General features: G+C 36.6%; 1 protein-coding gene across 1 annotated transcript in view; it reads right to left on the bottom strand.

The window, feature by feature from the left end:
* Positions 1-20,807: 20,807 nt before the first annotated feature.
* The window catches only part of ZBTB10 (zinc finger and BTB domain containing 10), a 58,718-nt gene continuing 54,897 nt past the window's right edge, over positions 20,808-24,628 (bottom strand). Inside the window, exons 5-6 of the mRNA XM_036759919.1 lie at positions 23,986-24,158; positions 20,808-23,659 (exon numbers count right to left, since the gene is read on the bottom strand). Coding sequence (XP_036615814.1) covers positions 23,354-23,659; positions 23,986-24,158 — 479 coding nt within the window. The 3' untranslated portion in view covers positions 20,808-23,353. The remainder of the gene's footprint in view (positions 23,660-23,985; positions 24,159-24,628) is intronic.

The raw sequence follows: 24,628 nt of genomic DNA, 5'->3' as shown, positions 1-24,628 counted from the left end.
TATTTCACATAACGCAGCATTAAACATCTATTATGCAAAAAAAGGAGAAGGGGATGAGGGAATGGCTAATACTTGAATCTTTGTCTCATCTGAACTGATCGAAGGAGGGAAAAATATACACACACACACACAGGATTGGGCACAAAAATACATTTCATTCAACAGGGAAATAGGAAGGGGGTGGGGAGAAAGCAAAATTAGCAGAAGGGTACATTAAAGGAGGGGTTAGTCCTAAGCAAAACAAAATCTAAGGATTATATTTGTAGCTCTATTTGAGATGGTAAAGAATGAGAATCTGAGGTGTCCACAGATTGGTGAACGGTTGAACAAGCTATGGTGTGTGTGTGCACGTGTGTGTGATGGAATACTATTGTTTTGTAAGAAATAATGGAAATAGTTTCAGAGAGGCCTGGGAAAATTTACTGAACTGAAACAGAGTGAAGTAAATGAAACAAAAAGAACAATTTATACATTAACAACATGGTGAAAAATAAGTTTGAAAGAATTAGGAACAGTAATTAGTGTAATCACCAATCGTGATTCCAGAGGACTAATGATGAAACACTACCCACCTCCTTATAGAGAAGTGAAGCATTTAAAGTGTGTAATAATCTCTTTTTCTTTTGACAAGGCCAATGTAGAAATCTGTTATGCTTGACTATGTATGTCTGCAACAGGGGTTTTGTTTTTCTTCCATTCTCCCCTCAGGAGGGTAGGGGGAGGTTGGAGAGCGATGGAGAGAAGATAAATTTATACTGATTGAAAATAAATAAGATGTAAAAAAGAATGTTGCATAGAGAAGCAGCATGGCATAGCAGATAGAAAACTGGCCTTAGAGACAGAAAGACTTTGGCTCAGGTCCGGCCTCCAGACCAAGGGTTGGGAACCTGTAGCCTCAAGGTCACATGTGAGTTGGTTGGTCCTCAAGTGAGGCTATTTGACTGAATCCAAACTTCACCCAACAAACCCCTTAATAAAAGGAATTATTCTGTAAAACTTGGACTCAGTCAAAAGGCCACACTCAAGGGCCAAGAAGGCCCCACATGGTCTCAAGGCCACAGGTTGCCCACCCCTTCTCCAGGGGCAAGCTGTTTAGTCTTTCAGTATCTTAGGCAACTTTCAAAAACTCTAAAATGTAGGCAAGGGGTTTATTGGCATTATTAGGTGAAGTTCCTCACTTGGAGCTCACTATGCTGATGAAATCACAAGTCTCGTAAAACAAAAATTCTATAATTTTATACTTAAGGCAATCTCAAAATTTAAAATTAGAGTTTTTAGCCAGTTTGGAGATACAGCATTGCTTGTTGAACTTGGAACTCTCCTCACACTGTGTTGGAAAAACTGGTTGGAACTGACCATGAAATTAGTAGCAGGTACTTTTATAGCAAGTTCCTAAATATAGCCTTGGGCCTTTGGGGCCATCTTGAACAAGAATTAGTATGAGTCATTTAAAGAGTCTTGCACCTAACAGGAAGAAATTTGCACAGCTTTTTCCTGGTAAGGGCAGAGTGGAGGAGCTACGGTTTACATCCATGGTAAGAATAGTTGAAAAATCAGCTGAGAGATAGGTATTAGCTTGTGTATGTGTTTTTAAGTGCTTTGGGCATTCGCCCAGACCTGTGGCTTTATACTATTCCAGGACCAGGCATGTTCATAGTGGAAACAAAGAAAGGTATTCAAAGTCACTGAAATCCCCACAACACAGAACTGGGAGTTTACTCATAAATGCTGCTCCACCCACCCCCGCATTTGAAATAATAGATCCCAGCCAATAAAATACTTTAGGACTGTACTCCTTTGGACCCTGAAAGAGAAGCTGTGCAGAGACTAAAAATGGATCAGTATTTAAATTTATAGCCACACGTCAGGGTAAGATCTGTATTTCAGGCTTAATCAGGGTTAGCACAGTCTTTTAGAATGGGGTACTGAAGTCAAAGCCTCCCTTACGAATCGCAGATGTAGCATGATCCTATATGGGCAAGTTGACATAAAAATTAACTCACTTCAGGGGTCTAAAATATTATTACTTTCCCAGGAAGTATTCCTTCTCACTAAAGCTAGTGTTTCTGCCTGAACTTTCTTTTTAGTCCTGCAAAACGTATCCATAATAGTCATGTTGTGAAAGAAAACAGACAAAAAAAAAAACCAAACTCAAGGAAAATAAAATAAAAAAAAAAGTACACTTCAATCTATATTCAGACACCATCAGTTTTCTTTCTGGGGATAGATTGTGTTTTTCATCATAAGTCCTTCAGAGTTGTCTTGGATTATTATATTGTTGAGAATTAGCTACGTCATTATGAGTTGATCATGTTACAATATTGCTGTTACACTGCACACAGTACATTTCACTTTGCATCAGCCCTTGCAAGTCTATCCAGGTTTTTCTGAGAGCATCCAGCTCATCATTTCTTACAATACAATAGAATTCCATCATAATTATATACCATAACTTGTTCAGCCATTCCCCAATTGATGGGCATCCCCTCAATTTCTAATTCTTTGCCCCCAGAAAAGAGCTGTTATAATTTTGTACATATAGGCCCTTTTCCTTTTTTTATCTCTTTTGGGATACAGACCTAGTAATAGTATTGCTAGGTCAAAAGGTATGCATGGTTTTATAGCCCTTTGCACATAATTCCAAATTGCTCTACAGAACGGCTGAATCAGGTCACAATTCTACCAACAATGCTTTAATGTCTCATTTCCCCCACATTCCTTCCACCATTTGTCTTTTACTTTTTCTATCCTGTAGACAATCTAATAAATATGAGGTAGTACCTCAGAATTGTTTTAATTTGCATTTTTCCAATCAATACTGAGTTAGAGTATTTTTTTCATATGGCTATAGATAGCTTTGATTACTTCATCTGAAAACTGATCACATCTTTTGACCATTTGACTCAGTTCTATGTTTGAGAAATGGGGTTTTTATCAGAGAAACTTGCTTCAAAATATTTTTCACAGTTTCTCTTGCTTAACTGTATTTCCCCCCATCCTATCCCCACTATTTATTCTATTCTCTCTCTCCTTTCACCCTGTCCCTCCTCCAAAGTGTTTTGCTTCTGACTACCCTCTCCCTCAATCTGTCCTCCCCTTCTCTTATCCCCTTTCCCTCCCAATTTCCTGTAGGGTAAGACAGATTTCTATATCCAATTGCATGTGTATATTATTCCCTCTTTGAGCCAATTCTGATGAGAGTAAAGTTCATTCAACTCCCTCTCATCTCCCCCTTCTTCCCCTCCACTGTAAAAGCTTTTTTTTTTTGGTCTTTTTAATAATTTACCCCATTCTATCTCTCTCTTTCTCTTTCTCCCAGTACATTTCTCTCTCACATACCCCTTAATTTTATTTTTTAGATATCATCCCTTTATATTAAACTCACACCTGTGCCCTGTCTACATATACTCCTTCTAACTACCCTAATAATGAGAAAGGTCTTTTGACTGCCTGAACTTTTGATCTCATTTCTTCCTACCTCCTCTAGGCATCTCTCCCCCCTTCACTGGCTCCTTTCCATATCCATATCCTCAATAATAAATAAATAAATAACTCCTTTCTTTGTCCTTACTACCTGTATCTCACTTTAATTCTATTCCTTTCCTCTCCTTGATGGCTAAACTGCCTGAAAAAGTTTTCTCAAAGATCTAAAGGGGTCGGGGTAAGGCACGTAACCCTGGAAAGTGAAGGTAAGTGCAAGAACCCAACTGACTGAGGATAAGACCAAGAAGGACTGATCATCCTACCCCAAACCTCAGAAGTGTGCAGAGCCTGGCTCTAATACAAAGCCCCAATTCTGAAACTAAAGCCAGACAGATGAGTAAACCAAATTAGTATTTAAAAATTTGTATCTACATAGTCTTTCTGACCACTTATGGATATATCCTATGACCTTGGTGGGTCTTTTCACTTTGTGTACTTTCCCGAAGCAAATTCAGTTACTAAGGCTTCACCTCCCATCTCAAAGCATATAGGCTAAAAAAAAATCTCTACTCCTGACTTTGTCTAAGCTCCAAAACCCGAATCTCAAACTTTGTACAGGAAATTCAGAGTACTAGGTTTAGAATCAGAGGACCCAGGTCCCAATCTTAATGCCTCTACTTTCTAGCTCTGACCTTAAGCAAATCATAATCTGTGACTGTTTCCTCATCTAAAAAATAGAGGGTCAAACTAGGTGACCCTCTAAGGTCCTTCCAAGCCATCTATGATCAAATGATCTCCACCTGGATGTATCTCAAACAATATGTAGCACCATATGTAGCACCAACTTGTTCATTCCATTACCCATGCTCAAAAGCTTTAGGGTCCTCTTTGATCCTTTCCTCTCCTATGTAAGGTTTCCACGTATCCTGTGGATTCTACCATCACACCCCTCCCATCTACACCTTCCTTTCTATTCCTACTGCCATCACTACCATCCTTCCAACCCCCCTACTCCCATTACTGGAAAAACCCAATAGGTGCTTCTTCTCTCTGCTCACTCTCCCCTCCAATTGGTCCTTAAGAGTCCCAACTTTTTTCATCCTTCTGACAATGCCTACAGGCATTTACGAATATAGCTGTCTGAGAACACAGGTTCCAGTCAAGCTGTTCTACTTATTCTTTGCCACTTGAAAATGTCCTGTTATTCTGCCTCTGGACCTCTGTGCATGGGTTTCTCTATGCCTAGGATCTCCCTCTCCCTGACTTCACCTGCTGAATTTTCACCTGTCTTTTAAAGTTCAACTTAATTCAATATCCATTTATTAAGCACCTACAATATACCAGGTGCTGTACTAGATCTTGGATACACAAAGACAAAACATTTCTTGCTCCCCAGGGGAATGTAATCTAGGAAATTGGGATGGGTGGGAAGAAGATACACACATGCAAGTATAATCCAAGGTAAAATGAGGAAGGAAATGGATGGCTTTAAAGGAGCCCTCAAGTGGTTCTAAAGATAAAGATGAGGAAGTAGTGTTTCTCAGGCATGTGGATGCTTCCCATATCCAACTGCACAACCAAAGGTGGGATATGGACTGTTCACTTTAGGGAATACCAAGTAGTGCAGTGTCCTGAGGACAGTTCATAAAAGAGAATAGAATTAGGCTTTAACAAGCGATTGGATGTTGGTGAGGCAGAGAAGATTTAAGGAATGACTGGGAGAATGGGGGTATCAACAGAAACCGGGAAATTTGGAAGGATAACAGATTGGGAGGGGGTGTGTGAGGGGAGAGGACAGGTTCTATATGTTTGAGAATCAACTGAATTTGATTCAATAAATATTAAGTAAGCAACAATTATGTGCAAAGAATCAGGGATAGGAAATCAAAAAAGTAATACCTGCTCTCAAGGAAATCATTCTACTGGGGGAAACATAAGTAAATACTAGATAGCTTCAAAATAAACCAAATAAATTTGGGAGTCGGTGCCAGGGCACCAACTTGGGGATCAGGAAAGGCCTACATGTAGGATACTGGCACTTGAGCCAAGCCCTTTAGGAGCCAGGAAATCAAGAGGTTCTGGTTAGGGATAACATGTCAGGTATGGGGGTGGGTGGGAGTTGGGGCAGCTTGTGCAAAGGCAAAGAGATGGGAAATGTAGTATTATTTATGGAGAACTGCAGATAGACCTATTGGGCTGAAATGGTGAAATTGTGAAGGGGAGTAATTAAATCAGTCTGGAAAAATAGATGGGACCGGGATTGTGAAGGGCTTTAAATGACAGGAATTCATAGTTCATCCTAGACATAATAAGGAACTAAAGCTTTCTGAGGAGTAACAAGTTCTGACCTGTGCTCAAGGAAGAAGGAAGGATACATACCTATATATGAATTTTTAAATTATAAATATTTGAATTCAGTGATCCATTACTCTTCCCTCATACCAATCCTATCCAAACAGTAGTCGAGACTTGTCATTTTTACCTCCAAATATTATTAAACCAGTCCCCTTCTCTTCAGTTTATCTCTTTTTGCCAGTAGTAATACAATAGCTGCTAGTCCCCTCTTCCCTTTCTTTAACCTAACCTCCCTTTGACTACCAATTTAATCTTAAAGCACAACTCTTGGCTCCCTATTACCTCCAGGATAAAATAGAAATTCCTCAACCTGCCATATTAAGTCCTTCACAACCCAGGACCAGCCTTTCTAGACTTTCACAATATTCCCCTCGATGCTTCCAAAACTTGGTGAGATTACTCCTACCTCCACGCTTTTGCTCAGGTCTTTCTTCTCCTATATCTGGAATGTACTCCCTAGAAGTGTATTTTCATTATTCTACAGTGCTCTCCAGTCTCAAATCACCTTGTATCTGGTTTACATGTTGCATCCTCCTGCAAAATGTCAACTTCTTGAGGCAGGGACTATTTTTCTTTTTGTCTTTGTATCCCCAAAATTGAGGGCAAGGCTTTGCACATAGTAGGTGTTTCACATTTGTTGAATTAAAGGACCAAAGTTACAAACCTTGGTGACTTGGTAGATGGCACTCAATGAGAAACAAACTTTGGAGCTGTAGGAAATAATCAGTATTTTGAGCCTGTGTCACCTTTTTCATCAAATCCTTCCCTAACACTCCCTTTTGTTAACAATCTTCCCCTACCTTTTCTAGTTCTCTGTTTTGCATGTTTCTAACGCACTGACAATGCAAAGTTATAATCAGTTACCTACAGCTATTTCTTATCTCCCCACTAGACTATGAACTCCCTAAGGACAGAGATTGTCAAAGAATTATCTTCTATGTGACAGTGTTTTGCACATAGTGGATACTTGTTAAATGCTAGCAAGCCTTTAGTGGATGCTTATTACCATCTGCCAGGAAATAATCATAACCAAGACTGAAAGAGGTTGGGTTTTTCTAACGGATTTCTCTTGGACACTGGTGGACTTTCATATACCTTACTGAGAAATGAAATTGGTGCTTCTAGCAGAATTTGTTTTCTGTTTGGCAGGCCAACTTGTTCTGAGAAGGGAGGGCCACAATCAGTGTAGGGACAGAAAGACTTGGGGCATAGTTTCATACCAACACACAAGAGGTACAGAAATGGTTAGTAAAGAAAACCTCCCTGAAAGGCAGGTATTAGAATCACCAGATAAATTTACATGATCAATTTAAACACAAAGTGCTTTTTCAAAGAAATTAAATTGTAGTGAAACATAGCACGGGTCTTTCAAATTACCTAAATCTAGTTTTCTCAAGGTTTTATACATCAAACATGACTAAATCTGGTTTAAAGATTTGAGCCAAAAGAATGTCAGAAAAAATAAGGGTCTGTTAAAGTTAGATCAATTGGAAGGAGGAGGAGACTGAATTAGTAATTCAGAGAGTGGTTCTAAAGCAGACAGATTTGAAAATAGGGAACCATCCTATGTAGTGGAACTTGGGAAAGAAATCTGAACTCCCAAACAATTTATTCATATTTTTATTCGAATTTTACAAATCTTAAACCAAATCATACAAACACGAATACTGTTAGTAGTAACTATCCTGTAAAGTATGCTTTTTAAAAAAAAATCTGGAATTTAAAAGATATCTCAGTGTATTTTCATGGCTTATTCTACCCTAGGTACTATAGAGTACAGCTGATATACACGGATAATCACTTGTTTATCAGAAGGAAGATGAAGGGTTTCTAATACGGCAGAAGAAACAAATATGATCTAAACTATCCCTGGGTGAAGGATACAAATGGTTTAATCAATTGTTCACCAAATTTACTTGCTCAAACAAGTTAAGCCAGTTTTAGTGAAACTCCACAATTTACACTGAAACTCTTTAAATCATAGCTAAATACCACGGAACTTATACTTCACCGGTTTAAGGATCAGCTCAGGAAAAGCTACTTCTTTGTATTTCGTGGGATTTTCAGATTTTCATTTCCAGTGTCTACAACTGACAGAACAATATATTAATAAAGTTTAGACTTACTGATTCATAAAACTTTGGAAACTTCAGCTCTAAAACTGAAATGTAGATTTCAAATCATACCAAATAGAATCTTTAACCACATATTAAGAAGCTTTTAATTGTAAAGTTCAGAATGACCCAAATGAATAGATGATGTTATTAAATTACATAATATATATCTAGTCTTTAATCTGCCTAAATCTTTACTTAGTTTTTAAGGATATTACCAACTTTTGTTATCCACGTATATGAGTATAGCTGAAAAAAAAAAAAAACAGGGGGCAGAGCCAAGATGCTGGCTGGAAGGCAGGGACTTGCGTAAGCTACCCACCAGGTCCCTCCAAAAACCTGTAAAAAGGGGCTCTGAACAAATTCTAGAACTGCAGAACCCGTGAAGTAGCAGAAGGAAGCAGGGATCCAGCCTAGGAAAGCCTGGATGGTCACTGGATGAGGTCTATTTGGGCACGGAGCTGGGGGCAGAGGAGAGTGGAGCCCAGCATGGGCAGCAGCAGGACCAACCAGACCAGGAGCCGGGCCAAACAGGCCCTAGCGCCCTGAATCAGTGAGCTGTGGCAGTTACCAGACTTCTCAACCCACAAACACCAAAGACAACAGGCAAGGTTAGTGGGAAAAAATGGGGGGGACAGTGAAAGGAGTTCAGGGCAATGGGGGTGGTGCAGCTACAGAACTACAGCTGCAGTTGCTTCCAGCCCCAGGCCCACCTGGTGGGAGGAATTAAGTGGCAGATCAGAGCAGGAGTGCACAGCCTGCTTAAGATCCCAGTCAGGTCCTGGCTGGCGGTTCTCGGGGAAGGAGGAGTGATGGGGTTGCAGAGCTGGCTGTATAGAAATAGCTCCAAAAACAACAGTGCATCCCCTCAAGCTTGGAACAAAGTACTCTTTACTCTACAAGCAGTCATACCCCGAAAAAAAATTCAAGGGTCAAGTAAGTTGGCTGGGAACATGGCCAGGCAGCGAAAACGCTCTCAGATTCAAACTCTGACTTTGGAATCTTTCTTTGGTGACAAAGAAGACCAAAATATACAGCCAGAAGAAGTCAACAAAGTCAAAGAGCCTACATCAAAAGCCTCCAAGAAAAACATGAACTGGTCTCAGGCCATGGAAGAGCTCAAAAAGGATTTGAAAAAGCAAGTTAGAGAAGTAGAGGAAATATTGGGAAGAGAAATGAGAATGATGACAGAAAACCATGAAAAACAAGTCAATGACTTCCTAAAGGAGACCCAAAAATGCTGAAGAAAATAACACCTTAAAAAATAGACTAACTCAAATGGCAAAAGAGCTCCAAAAAGCCAATGAGGAAAAGAATGCCTTGAAAGGCAGAATTAGCCAAATGGAAAAGGAGGTCCAAAAGACCACTGAAGAAAATACTACCTTAAAAATTAGATTGGACCAAGTGGAAGCTAGTGACTTCATGAGAGATCAAGATACTATAAAACAGAACCAGAGGAATGAAAAAGTGGAAGACAATGTGAAATATCTCACTGGAAAAACCACTGACCTGGAAAATAGATCCAGGAGAGATAATTTAAAAATTACTGGACTACCTGAAAGCCATGATCAAAAAAAGAGCCTAGATATCATCTTTCAAGAAATTATCAAGAACTGCCCTGATATTCTAGAGCCAGAGGGTAAAATAGAAATTGAAAGAATCCACAGATAGCCTCCTCAAAAAGATCCCAAAAAGAAAACTCCTAGGAATATTGTCACCAAATTTCAGAGCTCCCAGGTGAAGGAGAAAATACTGTAAGCAGCCAGAAAGAAACAATTTGAGTACTGTGGAAAAACAATCAGATAGCACAGGATCTAGCAGCTTCTACATTAAGGGATCGAAGGGCTTGGAATATGATATTCTGGAGGTCAATGGAGCTAGGATTGAAACCAAGAATCACCTACCCAGCAAAACTGAGTATCACGCTCCAAGGCAAAATATGGATTTTCAATAAAATAGAGGACTTTCCAGCTTTCTCAGTGAAAAGACCAGGGCCGAATAGAAAATTTGACTTTCAAACACAAGAATCAAGAGAAGCATGAAAAGGTAAACAAGAAAAAGAAATTGCAAGGGACTTACTAAAGTTGAACTGTTTTGTTTACATTCCTACATGGAAAGATGAAGGGAATATGCATATATATATATATACATATATATACACATATATATGTGTGTGTATGTATATATGTGCATATGTGTGTATGTATATATGTATATAGACAGAGGGCACAGGGTGAGTTGAATATGAAGGGATATCTAAAAAAATAAAAGCAAATTAAGGGATAAGAGGAATATATTGAGAGAGAGAAAGGATGAGATAGAATGGGGTAAATTATCTTGCATAAAAGTGGCAAGAAAAAGCGGATCTCTAGGAAGGGAAGAGGGGGCAGGTGAGGAGGAATGAGTAAACCTTGCTCTCATTGGATTTTACCTGAGGAGGGAATACCATACACACTCAATTGGGTATCTTACCCCACAGGAAAGAAGGAGGAAGAAGATAAAAAAGGGGGGACAATAGAAGGGAGAGAAGATAGGGGGAGGAGGTAATCAAAAACAAACACTTTCGAAAAGGGACAGGGTCAAGTGAGAAAATTCAATAAAGGGGGATAGGTTAGGAAGGAGCAAAACATAGTTTTCACAACATGAGTATTGTGGAAGGGTTTTACATAATGATATGCATGTGGCCTATGTTGAATTGCTTGCCTTTTTAGGGACGGTGGGTGGGGAGGGAAGAGGGATGAGAATTTGGAACTCAAAGTTTTAAAAACAGATGTTCAAAAAAAAGAAAAAAGGTTTTTGCACACAACTAGGAAATAAGATACACAGGCAATGGGGCATAGAAATTTATCTTGCCCTACAAGAAGGGAAAGGGGGCTGGGAGGGGAGTGGGGTGACAGAAGGGAGGGCTGACTGGGGAACGGGGCAACCAGAATATACGCCATCTTGGAGTGGACGGGAGGGTAGAAATCGGGAGAAAATTCGTAATTCAAACTCTAGTGAAAATCAATGCTGAAAACTAAATATATTAAATAAATTAAAATTTAAAAAAAGCGTAGGGACTATTTTATGTGTATCTTCAGCATCTAGAACTGTGCCTGGTGCATAACAGACACCTAAGAAATGCTAATTAAGATTGAAGTTAACCTATTCCAGGAGCAATACTGGTTAACTACTGTCAAGTTATCATTTATTAAAGCAGACAATACATTATTTAATAAAAACTGATACATCTCTTTAAAAACAAACAAAAAAAACCCCAAACCTTGCCAGTATAATACCTTAACTAGTTATCTCTAAACACATTAGTAACAAAAATGGAGCTCAAAGGTGTAAGGATGCTACATAAAAGCAAAACATTCACAATGGTGGTATAAATTAGTTGGAAGAATGCCCAACTTTGACTTTTAAGTCACTTCAATATTATATGCCCCAAGGACACTTAACAAGGGCAAATTAGTACATGTGTATTGATTATTCTTTGTTCAAAATAAAGAACATGCATGTACTATTCAGGCCCAATTCTTAAACATGGTTGTTTGGGTTCTGGAACTAAATAGTCACAATAAATGAAAAGAAAGTGCTTAAGTTAAACTTGAGTTTAAATATGACCTATTGACCTGATGTCAGAGTACAATTAACATCTACTTGGATTGTTAAACATCTCACATTTTTCTACATAGCTGAAAATTTTTGAGAACACCTACAAAGAATACAACTTATATTTCAGCAGCCTAAGGTTTTGGAGTGGATAAGAACAATTAGACCAGTTGTGGAAGCAATGAACAAACTTGCTAACAGTGTGTAACTACATTTACAAAAGCTTTGATATAGATGACCACAATTTAATATGAAACTTCTGAAAGAATACTTATCAAGTTTTGACTTTTCAGGATGAGTGAACTGGTGGCTCAATGAGGATATTATTTATATTATCTATCTTTGTGATAGACACATTAGCATCAGACTTCTAAAAAGCTAAGAGTAGTTCTACTGTTTCCATTTAAAGGAGAGTGACAGGCCTGCAGGAACCAATTTTTTTACAACTTAAATACAAAAACAAATCTTATTTAACTTGAAAATAATTTAGAGTGACATTAAAGAAAAAATTGGACTGAATGTTTTTTCCCATTCATTCTGTCAAATTATCTAAAGCAAATGTATGAATGATTGCATCAAGAACACGTTAAAATTATGTTGCAACTATGAAGCTAATTAGCTAGCAATCTTGAAGGCCTGGAGCTAAATAACAAGTTTTTAGTGCCAAAAGACAGAATGAATCTAATATACCTGTTGCATTAATAATAGAATTAATTGTAGGACCATTAGCAAATATTCTGGTTGACATAAATTCTACTTTTTCCAATTCTTTTTAGATCCTCAATTCATCTCTTATTTCTCAACACTCAGATTATCTAGAGTGGACATTAAATAGGGGAAAGGAAATTCTTCTACCTCCTCTTTAAAAACAGAGCAGCTATTTACATACAGGGAAAAAATTTCCTACCTGTAACCTTGGTATAAGACACATTATGGACTAGATTGCTAATGGATGACTATAAAATTTTCATATTGCTCATGTAGAGGCTACAAAGAACATATTAGACTCTATGAGCTCCATTAATACTGGGGACTTCATCTTATCTAAACTTAACAACTCTCCCAGCTGCCCATACAATGTTCCCTACACAGGAGGGGCTTTGGAGATGTTAAATGGCCTTGTGGGTTTCTCTGTAACTGTCTCAGGACTGCTACAAGGAGTTAGTATCTAATGTCAATTGTAGGGAGGAAATTTCTGACCTGGGGGTGGGGAGAGGTACACGAGTTGCAATAATAAGGTTTATTAATTATAAGGTACCTTGTAGCCAGATGGAATGGGTCAGTTTGCCATGGTTTAAAAATTTTTGGAGAAACAAAGTAATAGGGAGGCATCGTGGTGTGGTAGAAATGGCACTGGAAAGGTGTCTGGAAACCAAGAACTGCCACTGTCTAATTCTGTGACCTTGGAAAAACTGTTTTATCTTTCTGGGTCTTAGCCAGATTAGAAGACCTCAAGGGCTCCTGCTAACCTTATTTGTAATGCCAAATAATTTTCTAGTGAAGACTAAATAGTGGACCATAAACTAAGGAGGTAAGAGAAAGGATTGCCAAGAGAAGCAATCCTAAAGAAATCAGCCAATTCCAAATTAGGATTGTTGATAGACCTTAACCATAAAACAGTGGCTAATGAAGAGATGCATTAACGATCAGATTGTCCTATAGGTTTTCCTTGTGTCTTAAGATTGCTATCACATCCACTTCAACACTGAATAATTTACCACATGAACACTTAAGCTGGTTCTGATTGGTTTTTGCTTGTATACAGCTTAACGTTGGCATCTTCAAAGGAGGGTTTTATCCCTTTGGAAAGGCTTTAGCAAGAATGTGGTCAAAACCACTTGGTGACTAATTTAGAAACTGCATGTTAAGTAAAAATTTTGAGCATGTGAAAAAACAATGATCAACACTGGTGTTCCACATTTATCTATCCATCTATCAATCATCTTTGGACCAGACATGTGATTGATCAGTATACGGAGGAATTTCTTCTATCAACATGGGTTAGCACTTCTCTGTAATTATAATCTTGTGTTGCTTGGGGGCACTGAGAGTTCAAAACTAGTCAAAGATCACACAACCAGTTCCATCTCAAGGCAAGAATTCTAATCCAGGCCTTTGATTCCAAAGCCAGTTCTCTATTTCCTCTAATTCTATGTATTTTAGAGTGGTGAAGTGGTTACAAGCCCAGCTTCAGAGCTGAATTCAAGTATTGCCTTTGGTACATAGCTGTGTGACTATAGGCATCTTGGGTGCCACCAAGCAATTCCCTAAAACTAAATTAGATAAATGGCCAACTTGCATTATTAGCAGATTGAGTTTCTATACCAGGAATTCCTTATTTGGAAAAAAAAAAAAAAGGCTATACCACATTGCTTTTCAGTAGTTGAACTGGAAGGGAATTTTCTCAGCTTATTTTAGATGTTACTAATAAATACCATTCTTACCACAATAATATCCCAAAAGATAGAGGTCTACTGTTAATTTGTTGGTAGCTTCCCCTTATTCTCATTTTCTAAGGAAAACCAAAAGTATCTCTAAGTGAAGGAGGCACTCAAAAGCTTTTTAAAAAGAACATTCTGAAGTAGAGGTGGCAGCTAAGAAGGTCCAAGTTAGCTCTAAGTAGCAAGAATTTAAATTTCAAATAGTTTTTCCCTCAGGAAAGTGTGTCCCTATGATTTATCATTTGAAGAGGTAGGATAAAAAAGGTATATGCCAACTGGTGGCATGTACCTATGTTTCTATTAAAAAAGGGCATTCTTTACGTGGATAGTGTATTCCATCCTTTGAGACCATCTCTGAGAGTGAGGTTGCCATCACCATAAGCAGCAGCGGTGGCACCCAAATAAGTTGTCTTCACAAGAGAAAGGGCTGGAGAAGGGTTAGTGCATTACAAGAGTAGGGGTGGTGGGCAGGAAGGTATCCCAATATTTACTGCTTGGTAAAAGACAATTAGCGTGAGTAGTTTTGCCAGTTTACACTATATACAGAATCTTTTATGGAAAGGGAAATTTGCCCATGAGATTTTGTTGTTCCTGCTTACTTCCAATAGATAGTTAAAGAAAAATGCCTTCTTTCTAAAGTAAACATAGTTCATATTTTTTTCCTGAAACTTAAGTTTCCTATTTCTGCACAAGAGAAAAAACAATTCTCCATTTTGGCAATAATATTCAATTCCATACAAAAACTGAGAGCTAACAGATTTCTCCACTTAGAAAGGTTAATTGTATACTCTCCTTTCAATTATTTTAAAAACAAATAGGAGTTAGTAAATGGACGACTGAATAAAATAGGGAAATCATTCTGTTGGTCTTGGGCATTTAGGGCACGACCATTTTTAAAGCTTCCTTAGAAACTTAATTCTTATCCCCAAATCCCCTTCAGCCCCAATAATCTATAAACAGCTGGGTTGGTGCCAACCGTTAAGATGGGGAGGAAATGAATACTTGTAAAGCTCTTAGCACAATGCCTGACATATAGTAGGTGCCTAATAAATGTTCCCTTCCCTCATATCTGATGGTATCTTAAATCTGAAGGTACCATATCAAGTCATTTAGAATACAATTTCCTTTCTTTGGTTTTTACCTCCACCACCTAGCATGGTATCTGATATGTAGGTGGTGCTTGATTAGTACTTATTGGTGGAGACTAAACATCTTTTCCCGTTTCAATTGCCCATTTCAAAGGCACAAGAGTTTAAAGCCAAGAGGACCACATTGCAGAAAAGAAAATCCCCAAGATTTCTCTTCATTCTTAGAAAGACAGCAATGACAAAATGTGGACAAATTGCTAAAGGCTAAGACCAGTACTAGATTTGGATGTTGTATGAAATAGCAATAGCTATCAAGAAAATAGCAGAAAAAAATATTGATTCAGCAACCCAAGAAATTCAGTTGATTTTGAAAAGCACTTCATTGATTGTATGGAAACATCCATAGGTCTTAAATATTAAACACCACTAGTTAAAAAAAAGGGAGTGGGGGCGGGAGAGATAGTCAAGAATAGCACTAAGATAGCTCTCAGCTGAAAAAGTGCTGGAGTATAGAGCAAAGAATAATTTCTTTCTCAAAACTGTTAAGCGCTCTTGCCTAAAGCACTAAGAAAGTTATTCTTTAAAGTTGCTTTTCTAATAAATGCTAAGAACCAAGCCAAAGAAGGATCAGTTGAAGAAACAGGGAATGTTTAGCTTGAGGAAGGCATTTAGAGGGAATAGGATAAGTATCTTCGAGTATTTGAAGGGCTACCATGTTGAAGAACCATTGAGACTTCCTCTATTTGGCACCAGAGGGCAGAACTTGGAACAATGATTAGATGTTGCAGAAAGGTGGAATGGGCCGCACAACAAGAAGTAATTGCTTCTCCCACACTGGATATCTTTAAGTAGTTTGCATAGCTTTTGGTTATGGGATTCCTATTCAGGTATGGATTAGAGATAGCTTCTAAGTCCCTTCAAACTCTGACTTCATAGTTACCTCAAGGGGTAAAAGTCCCCTAAGGTTATGGTCAATTCACAAACAAGAAACAATTAACTCAAGGCAACTTAAAAGACTAATTTAATAGTTTTCTAAGACTGAGTCCTATTCGTGACACAAGTAGAATTACAGTACCTCCACATAAGTCACAAACAACATAGTTTTGGGTTAAAATCATCCATGTGGACATCGGTCAATACTCAAAATTTCCATGTGAAACGGTAGACACCATCATTCTTAGTCTCAAAAAGTCTGAGCATTTAAGATTTCAACAGATTTTGTGGTTGGACTCATTCTTCTAAAGACCGAAATGGAGCTATCAAAAGACTGCTAGATGTGGTGTCCCACCTACCTATCTCTCATTTTCAATAATGGGTGTAATGTAAAGCTCTGCAAGTTTTTCATTATTTCATTCATGCATGATGTAATATAAATACCAATACCTTAAAAAACACTGAAGTAGGAATCAGGAAGTCCCTAATCCCAGCCCTGCCACAAACTGGTGACTGTGGACAAGCAATGTTAACCGCTCTGGGCCTCTGTTTCAATTATGAAATGGAGGGTTAGACTGGATGAGCAGATTCAGAGCTTGACGGGAACTTACAAGCCATACAATGGAGCAACTTCATCTTAGATATGAGGAAGCCAAGACCCAGAGAGGTTAAGTAAACTGCCCAAGCACACACAGATAATAAAACACTACAAGCAGGATTTTAACTCAAGCTCTGTTTCTAGAGCCAAGGCTCTTTCCATTGTACCATCCATTCTCTGATAAGAGCGACAATGTCTCAGGGTACCTAGATCTCGTCCTTCATTTCATTGTTTTTGGTATGTGTGTTTGGTGATGGGGTGGGAGAGAGGTCAGTAGTCTAGGCCTGTGGTTTTATCAGTGGAGGGCACTCCCAGAGAGGATACTCCTATTAGAGCACGTGGTATGTCTATAGGCTGAATCATCTAGCTCAAGTGTGTGTAGAGCATGAGTTACTTCCATTCAAAAGACCACCTTACACTAAAAAATGACAGCTCCCCTACAGTAAATTTCAAGAGCTTCATCTCTGAGGTCAAAGTAAAAATTCATTCTACATTCTCAATCTGAAGTATAATATTAACCGAACTGAAAAGATGAAAAGAACCTAGCTGCTCTTGATAGACCAGGTCATCTCAAAAATTATATACTCTTTTGGGACACCACGTATAAGTGATTGCAACATTAAAAACTGGTATGGAAAATCTTTGGAGAATTACACGTTGCTTTGTGAATAAAATTTTTAAAAAAGTTAAAATGTTCCCCCAAGTTAAAAATTTGAAACATATTCAAGCAATTCACAATGTTCTAGCAGACGTGGTGGGAAAGAGCAAAGGAGAGCACATGGGCTTAGTCTGGATTCTGCTACTGATTTAAATTGGGGAAGCTGCTTAACTCTTTAGGCCTCAATTTCTGTGTAATAATGGAACATAAGATTAGATAATCTTTCTATATCCCCCTTCTAGCTTCCAAATTTTTTGATTATATTTAAAACTTAACATCCTCCAAACTGATCTATGTTGTTAATAAATCAGGAGCCTGATGTGGTCAGAAGAAAGCTGGTTAATAATGCGTCCATATGTGCTCCCCCCGCCCCTGCCTTTTAAGGTACTTAAGTAGGCTGTACAAAGGCAGATATTATTAGTTTCTACGATTAGTTTTCAAACTTTAAATATTTTCTTGAGGAACAAAAATCTAAGGACCAATTACATATGCAATTACCACAAAAGTAAGTTTAACTATATGGTCAAACTTTATAATCTAACCCATGTATCTGGAATTTGGGGGAATCATAGGCTGGACTACATTTTGCATAGTAAACCCTTTTCTTCACAGATAGTGAAATTATTGTTGTTGTTAAGGATCAAAGCAGCAGGGGAAAATAGCTAACAAAACAAACACCCAAAAATCCCACCCTTGGGAAACTAATTTCAAGTACCCTAAAAACTACTTCTAAAACAACTATTAATAATAAATAATATATAAGGCTTTAAAATTTTTAAGGTGCTTTGACATCTGTTTTAATTCTCATATTAATATGCACTAGGAAATAAACACATATATACTAATATATAATAGATTATCCTAGTTTACATGTGAAGAAACTGAGGTTTAGAGATTGAATTGCACAAAATTTCATAGCTTGTTCATGGCATAGTCTGAACTGAAGTCTTTGACTCCTGGTCCAGTGGGCTTCCCATCAAAATATACCAAGTAAGTCTTAGACTGTTAGAGGTAGAAAAGACCTGAGAGATCATTTTAATTCAACTTGTTATTTAAGAAATGAGAAAACAGAAACCCAGAATGCTTAAATGACTTACCCTTGATTACGCAAAGTGATACAGAGCTGGCATATAAACTCAGGTATCCTGACTCCTAGTATAGTGCTGTTTCCACTGCATATGGATGTTTCCCATAACAGTATCTACTCATTGAAACAGTTCACCATGAATCTTTATTTTAGGTAATACTGTAATCCTAATGAGTTATTCATGCATTTGAATGTAATAAAAATTACTTTGAAAAATTAAGTTTTCCTCCTCGATGTATTATAAATGGAGAAAAAACCCTGAAAAATTAGTTAAAAAATTAAAATAAATTCACAAGGCAGGAAGGAGTTTAGTGCTCACAAGTTTGTATTTTTAGGTTTGATCAAGAATATTGTGTATTTTCTAAATACACTGACATAACAGTTTTGGAAGTTTACAAACATGTCTTAAGACACTAGGTAGGTAGATTACAACAAAAGGTTGATTTTTGTAAAAGATCTTCCAGAAGAACTTTTACAAACAACAGCATTTAGAAGAACATGTTTTTATGTTTACAGTGTTTTAAAACAGATACTCCCCCATTTTATAATTGCTCACATCCATCCTCCCACTCCAAAACTTTTTTGTTCAATTCAAATTAAAGGACCCTGATATTATAAAACTCAAGAGCTATTAAACAGTCCTTTTAAAAGTATGCTTGTCCCTGACTTTGAAAATATTGGAATTATTCAAATGAAGAGAGGGACAAGGTTGAAATGAAGAGCATCACACATTAAATACTACAGAGACTAGTTTTTTTAAAAATTGTATTTATACCAATAATTATACCATAGAGTTAAGGATCTGGGTGACTGAATGGCACAGGAAAAAGTATCTCTGGTTCCCCAGTTGAAATCCAGCCTTCATAACATGAAAGTGGGACATTTGATTAGTAGTCAGTGTAGCTCATATTAATTGGGCCAGGTAACAAACAATACTACCCTATCAGAAGAAAATAGCGGAAATTGAAGGATTTGGGGTGAGAATGAATCCTATGACCTTGTAGCAAAGACTCACAGGATAAGGAGAGTCCACTGTTTTTAATGGGAAATTGTTTGTTCAGGGCTTTTAATTCATCACCTTTCACTGAGAAAAACTCATGGATAATATGTAGGGAAATTAACTTCATAAGGGTGGAGAAGTAAACCTAAATCCTTCATATCACATTCAGAAATAACTAACATTCAGATTTCATGCATTTAAAAAAATTATCAGCATGGGCTTTAAGGGATAACCAACTGAACAAAGTGAAGTTTACTCCACAAGTCAGACTTTTAAAAAAAATCACGATAGAATTGTTTTTAATATATAATTTTATAACATATTAAACCTTTAAATAACTTTGCCAAGCATACATCATTGGAAATCTCTTTAAAATTGCGCTTACAATTTATTTGTTCTTTAATTGGGTGTAGATGAAAGTTTACATAAGCCTTAAAGATGTGTATCTCTTCTTCCTTGCAACTCATCACACACCTCTGCTGCTCTATTCAGGTCCTCCAACAACTTTATTAATAGAAACTAATTTCACAGTGCTTAACATTTCCCACTTATTCTAAATTTTCTGTTCTATTCCCATTCTCAAATCTATCTTTTCATTCTTCCTGGGTTCATTCCTAGTCTCTGCCTTTAATTACCAATGACCATTACATATTTCCCAGAATCTCAAACTTCCCTTCTTTCTTTAGTTTTCCCCTTCCTACAAAGGCATTCCATTTTTAGCTTAAAATAGACCTAGATGTGGAAAAATAGTATAATGATTGGCAAATATTAATAATGATGACCAATGGCTACAATAATATAAGACCAAAGTAGAAGCAATCCTTTTTGTGAATTAAAAAATTTAACACTTGGTCTTAATTTTAGCAGATATTGTGTGGACATCCATTTCCTATGGAATGGAATGCTTTATGCTCTTCACTCCATTAAATTATTTTCCTTTTACTTCAATAAATGTGAACCTTCTAATTTTGCCAGTGGCTCCTTAACAAACATAAATTATTATTCCATTGGTATTGCCTTCAGGACTGAGAAAGAAGCTTTCAGAATTTTCCAACAAAAACAACTTCCTTAAATTGCACTGCAAGTCAAATAAAGGAACACTTATCAAAATAGAATCCTCCAGTAGTATAACTTAGTACTAAGTGATTTAAAAAATAAGACCTAGAAAGGGAAAGATGGCCCCTCCAAGATCAGGAGATAAAATAAGTTAGGCAGTCAGCAAGTAGAAAAATCTGTCAATTCCATTTCTGTTGTAAAATTATTACTTTTAAGAAATAACTTTTATAGGCTGTAGCTAATATATTCAGGAATATAAACACTTTTCCTTTGGATTACCCTTCTCAAAACAAATATTAAAAGTATCAAATATCACTTGACCAAGATTAAAGCCAATCTGTCATAACAACAGAAAAGGCAGTGGACAATTATAAAATATTTTAAATTATCAGTAACAAGCCATCTATATTAAACCTTGCTTTCAAATTATAACCGAAACAAAAGCACAACAATTCTGTAGTGTACCAAGTGTATATTTCAATTTACTGTATGCGATCTAACAACAAATTTGGTCATAATTTACCAGATATACATAAATGATTTAAGTAGTAAAAGAAGATTCAGTTTCAAGAGAATAAGTTCATACCTCGAGAAAAAAGTTAAAGTACATTAAGAATGAAAAGCCAGGTCCAGTTTCTATGCAGTAAGTGAGCTGTAGTCTAATAAAGCAGATTTAGGTGATTTTCAGATATATAGCTTTCTTTTTAATATATATATATATATTTATATATATAGACAGATCTACCAATTGTAAACTATGGTTTTTCTTTAAGGGGGGATAAATGGGATGGAAAAATCTTTATACTATACTTACATATTCACAAAGCAGAACATTTACGTTTAAAATACTTTTTCATTCATATTATCTTTGCCCTACTAATTTCTACTTTGGACCCCACCAAAATTACACATTACTCATTTCAGTCTAGAACAATGAGAACAGGATGTATGCTTCAGATTAAAATAAAAATCAAATCAAATCTAGCCATTTGTCAGGTATACAGTGATGCAGTAGCTACCAATGAAACAATTAGATGAAAAAGATGCATTTTAATATCCATATAACTGTAGTTTATCTCAATTTCATCCAGCAGAAAACATCAGTGTCTAACATTAAACCATCATTCTACTGAAATAAGGGACAATGATAAAACTTGTCTCTTAAAATACATTATCAACTTTGATCGGATGGAGCACCAAAAGATTATGACAGATTATGTCTGTCAAAGCATACTTCAAAACTTTCCACACAACTAGCATAATTTAGTTACCTGATATTATAAAATAGGAAAATAGTCATTTTACACTTAAAACAAAGCTGAAAATATGGTGACCTTCTTACTCTTATACAGTACTATCACACTGGCCTAGCTAAGTGTTACTGGTAAATGCTGTGCATATTAATATTGTGGCACATTAATCCATCATGTCAAATGTTCTTGGTGTCCAATGATCAGTTAATTCATTTGCCACTAGGCAACATTATGTTGATAAGTTTAACTTAATAATACAGTACCCTTTTCTATCCCAAAGAACCTTAAATAGAAAGTATAGCACAATAAATCTGGAAATATGTTAATGGTTTTTTAAAAAAGATCCAATTTCAAAATTTCATGCTCCCCAAGTACCCCCAAACTGCAGTATGCTGAAATAGGCACAGATTATGTGAATTAGTTACTAGTAGAAATAAATATAATAGCAAGGTATCTTTTTAGTTTTTAAAAAAGGTACTGAGAACTAAGTTAAAAATCATTTACCATAATTCTGAAAACACTCAATGGCCCAGAAAATGTGAAACAAGAAAAGAAGAAAGCAATTTGTTGTGTTAATTTTAATGATGAAAAAGGGCACAGGAAGTAAAAATAACCTGATGTTTGACTTATACTGCATAACAAACTAGCCAAATTGGACACGCAGGATAAATTATAAAACAAATCATGTGGCTTAATAATTCTATGACTCTCTATTAGAAATTTATGCCTTTTATAGAGGACTGAGGTATATACACTGGCCAGATAGGAAGGGTAGCACAGGAGGGAGAAAGAAAGGGAGGTGGGAAGAGGGTAGCTAACAAACAGTGCCAAGGTAACAGATACCAAAAACTAGACGGACATGTCAGAAAACGTCATATAGTAACCATTCATCAAATTAAACTAAAGCAGCAGGAGAAAGTTACTTATAATCAATCATTTTAGTGGTATTTTGTCAACTTCATTGGAAAATAAAGTTAACTTCAGCAACATCATTCCACATCTCATGAAGTAGTGAAGTTTTTGCAATTCAAACTATCTGAAGGGAGGAAGGGAAAGGGGGAGTCAGTTAGCTCATTCCAATAAATAACCTCTCCAGTTCTTGTAAAGGGACACACAGGAACAAAGAGCTGGGAAACCATAATATCAATACCAAAAAAGAACTGTTTTAAGTTATGAAGCAAATGATACTGGACAACTGAAAAAAGTTGAACCACTGGGGGACTAGAGCCCCTCACAGATAATCTGTACTACTTTTTCTTTTAAAAAAATTTGTTTAAAAATAAAAAATAGAAACAAAACTCTACTAGCACAAACTAGCCTGAGTGGTTTGATGACAGTGTGATTGGGTTTGAGGAAGCTACTTCTGTACTTCCATAAAATTTTTCCCCATTCATGGTAACAAGTAACACATGAATGTAAAAACACTACGAGGACAGTTACTATGCTTTTAATATGACTCAAATAGCTACTGTATATCCTATAAATAATAAAAAATATTTTTACTTTGATAACTGATTGGAGATGTGAGTACTCTGTATAATTCAACCAAAAGGTTGTTTGCTGTACAGTCCTGTGCAAATATAAAAATTTAGTAATATTTTTTGCTATAAGGCTTTGACCCTACAGTTTTCACAGCAACATAACTACCATCCAGCATGTACCATATTTTGCAAGCCTTCAGTTCAAGAATTCAAATTGTCAATTCATATTATGTCCAACTGCAGCATCCTTGAGGAGTATGCTAGGTCAGTTAATCATCTAGTGACATACAAACATCCCCCGATTCGTCCCATCGAGATGGATCAGTCTGTTCTTCTCCATCATCAACCAACTCTTCATCAGCTTCTCCTGCTTCATTCTCCTCATACTCTTCATCTCTAGTGAAATCTGTGTCCTGCACCTGGTCTACACCTTCTTGACCTCCTGGTTGTGATTTATCTGTACATTCTACACATACTCCATAACGTCGAGATCCATGTCTTATTCCAACACTGGCTGCTAACATGAATATCTTCTTACACACCATACATTTATATTTTTTATCCTTTTTATGCACCTGATTAAGAAAAAAAAGTTTTAAAAATAGGTTGATGTACAGAATATTTAAAAAGGTAAGAGAATATTAAAGTAATTATAGAAATTAAATAATAGCTATTCCACAAAGTAGGTAAACAGGAGAATAGAGCATGGTATCTGACTCTACTACTTGTAGAGTGCTATATAAATTAGTTCAATTCTTACTTCATTTGCTATTCAAGACTACATTAACAAATCTATGGCAATTATTCCTCTCACGTAATGATTTTAAAATATTTCAAACCTCACAAATATATATTTAACAAATATAGTTAAATTTTCAAGTCAATATAAGAAATTACTTACCAGGGAATGTCTTTTTACATGTTCTCTTCGAGTAAACAATTTCCCACAGATATCACAGCTAAATGATCTCACTCCTGTATGAATGAGCAAGTGTCTTTTTAGTGTTCGTCTGTATTTGGCTACATAGTTGCAATGAGGGCATTTTAATTTGTTCATGATTATAGATGATTCACCTTTAGGAGGAAAAAAAGACCAAATAGAGCCAATGTGAGAAATGGTAAAGATTTATTAACACTAAAATAATTACCCAAGTTCCAAACTTCTTCCCAAATCCACTCCTCAAATTGCTAACAATGAGAAAAATAGGCAGACCTTTGCCCCACTTCTGTTGATATGCAACAGATAAATAATGGAAAGATCCCAAAACAGGAAGGGAGAAGGGGTAAATATTTTTATTACACACATAGTAAATAATCAAACCTTTAAAAAAAATTAAACAGGTGTTTACTTCCCTGACCTATTACTTCAACAAGGATTCTATAAATGATAGTCTCTCACCTGACCATGTCAGATTTCAATACAGCATCACTTTAAAGAGGATTTAAAATGGGGGGAGAGGGGACAAAGGAGAAGAAATCCCCCAAGCCTATTTAATTGCTAAGAGTATTTTTAATATTTCTTTTATGAGAAAACATACTTATCA

The sequence above is a fragment of the Trichosurus vulpecula genome, chromosome 1 (assembly GCF_011100635.1).
Source record: "Trichosurus vulpecula isolate mTriVul1 chromosome 1, mTriVul1.pri, whole genome shotgun sequence".
Classification (NCBI taxonomy): Eukaryota; Metazoa; Chordata; class Mammalia; order Diprotodontia; family Phalangeridae; genus Trichosurus; species Trichosurus vulpecula.
This window is presented reverse-complemented; position numbering and strand designations above follow the sequence as displayed.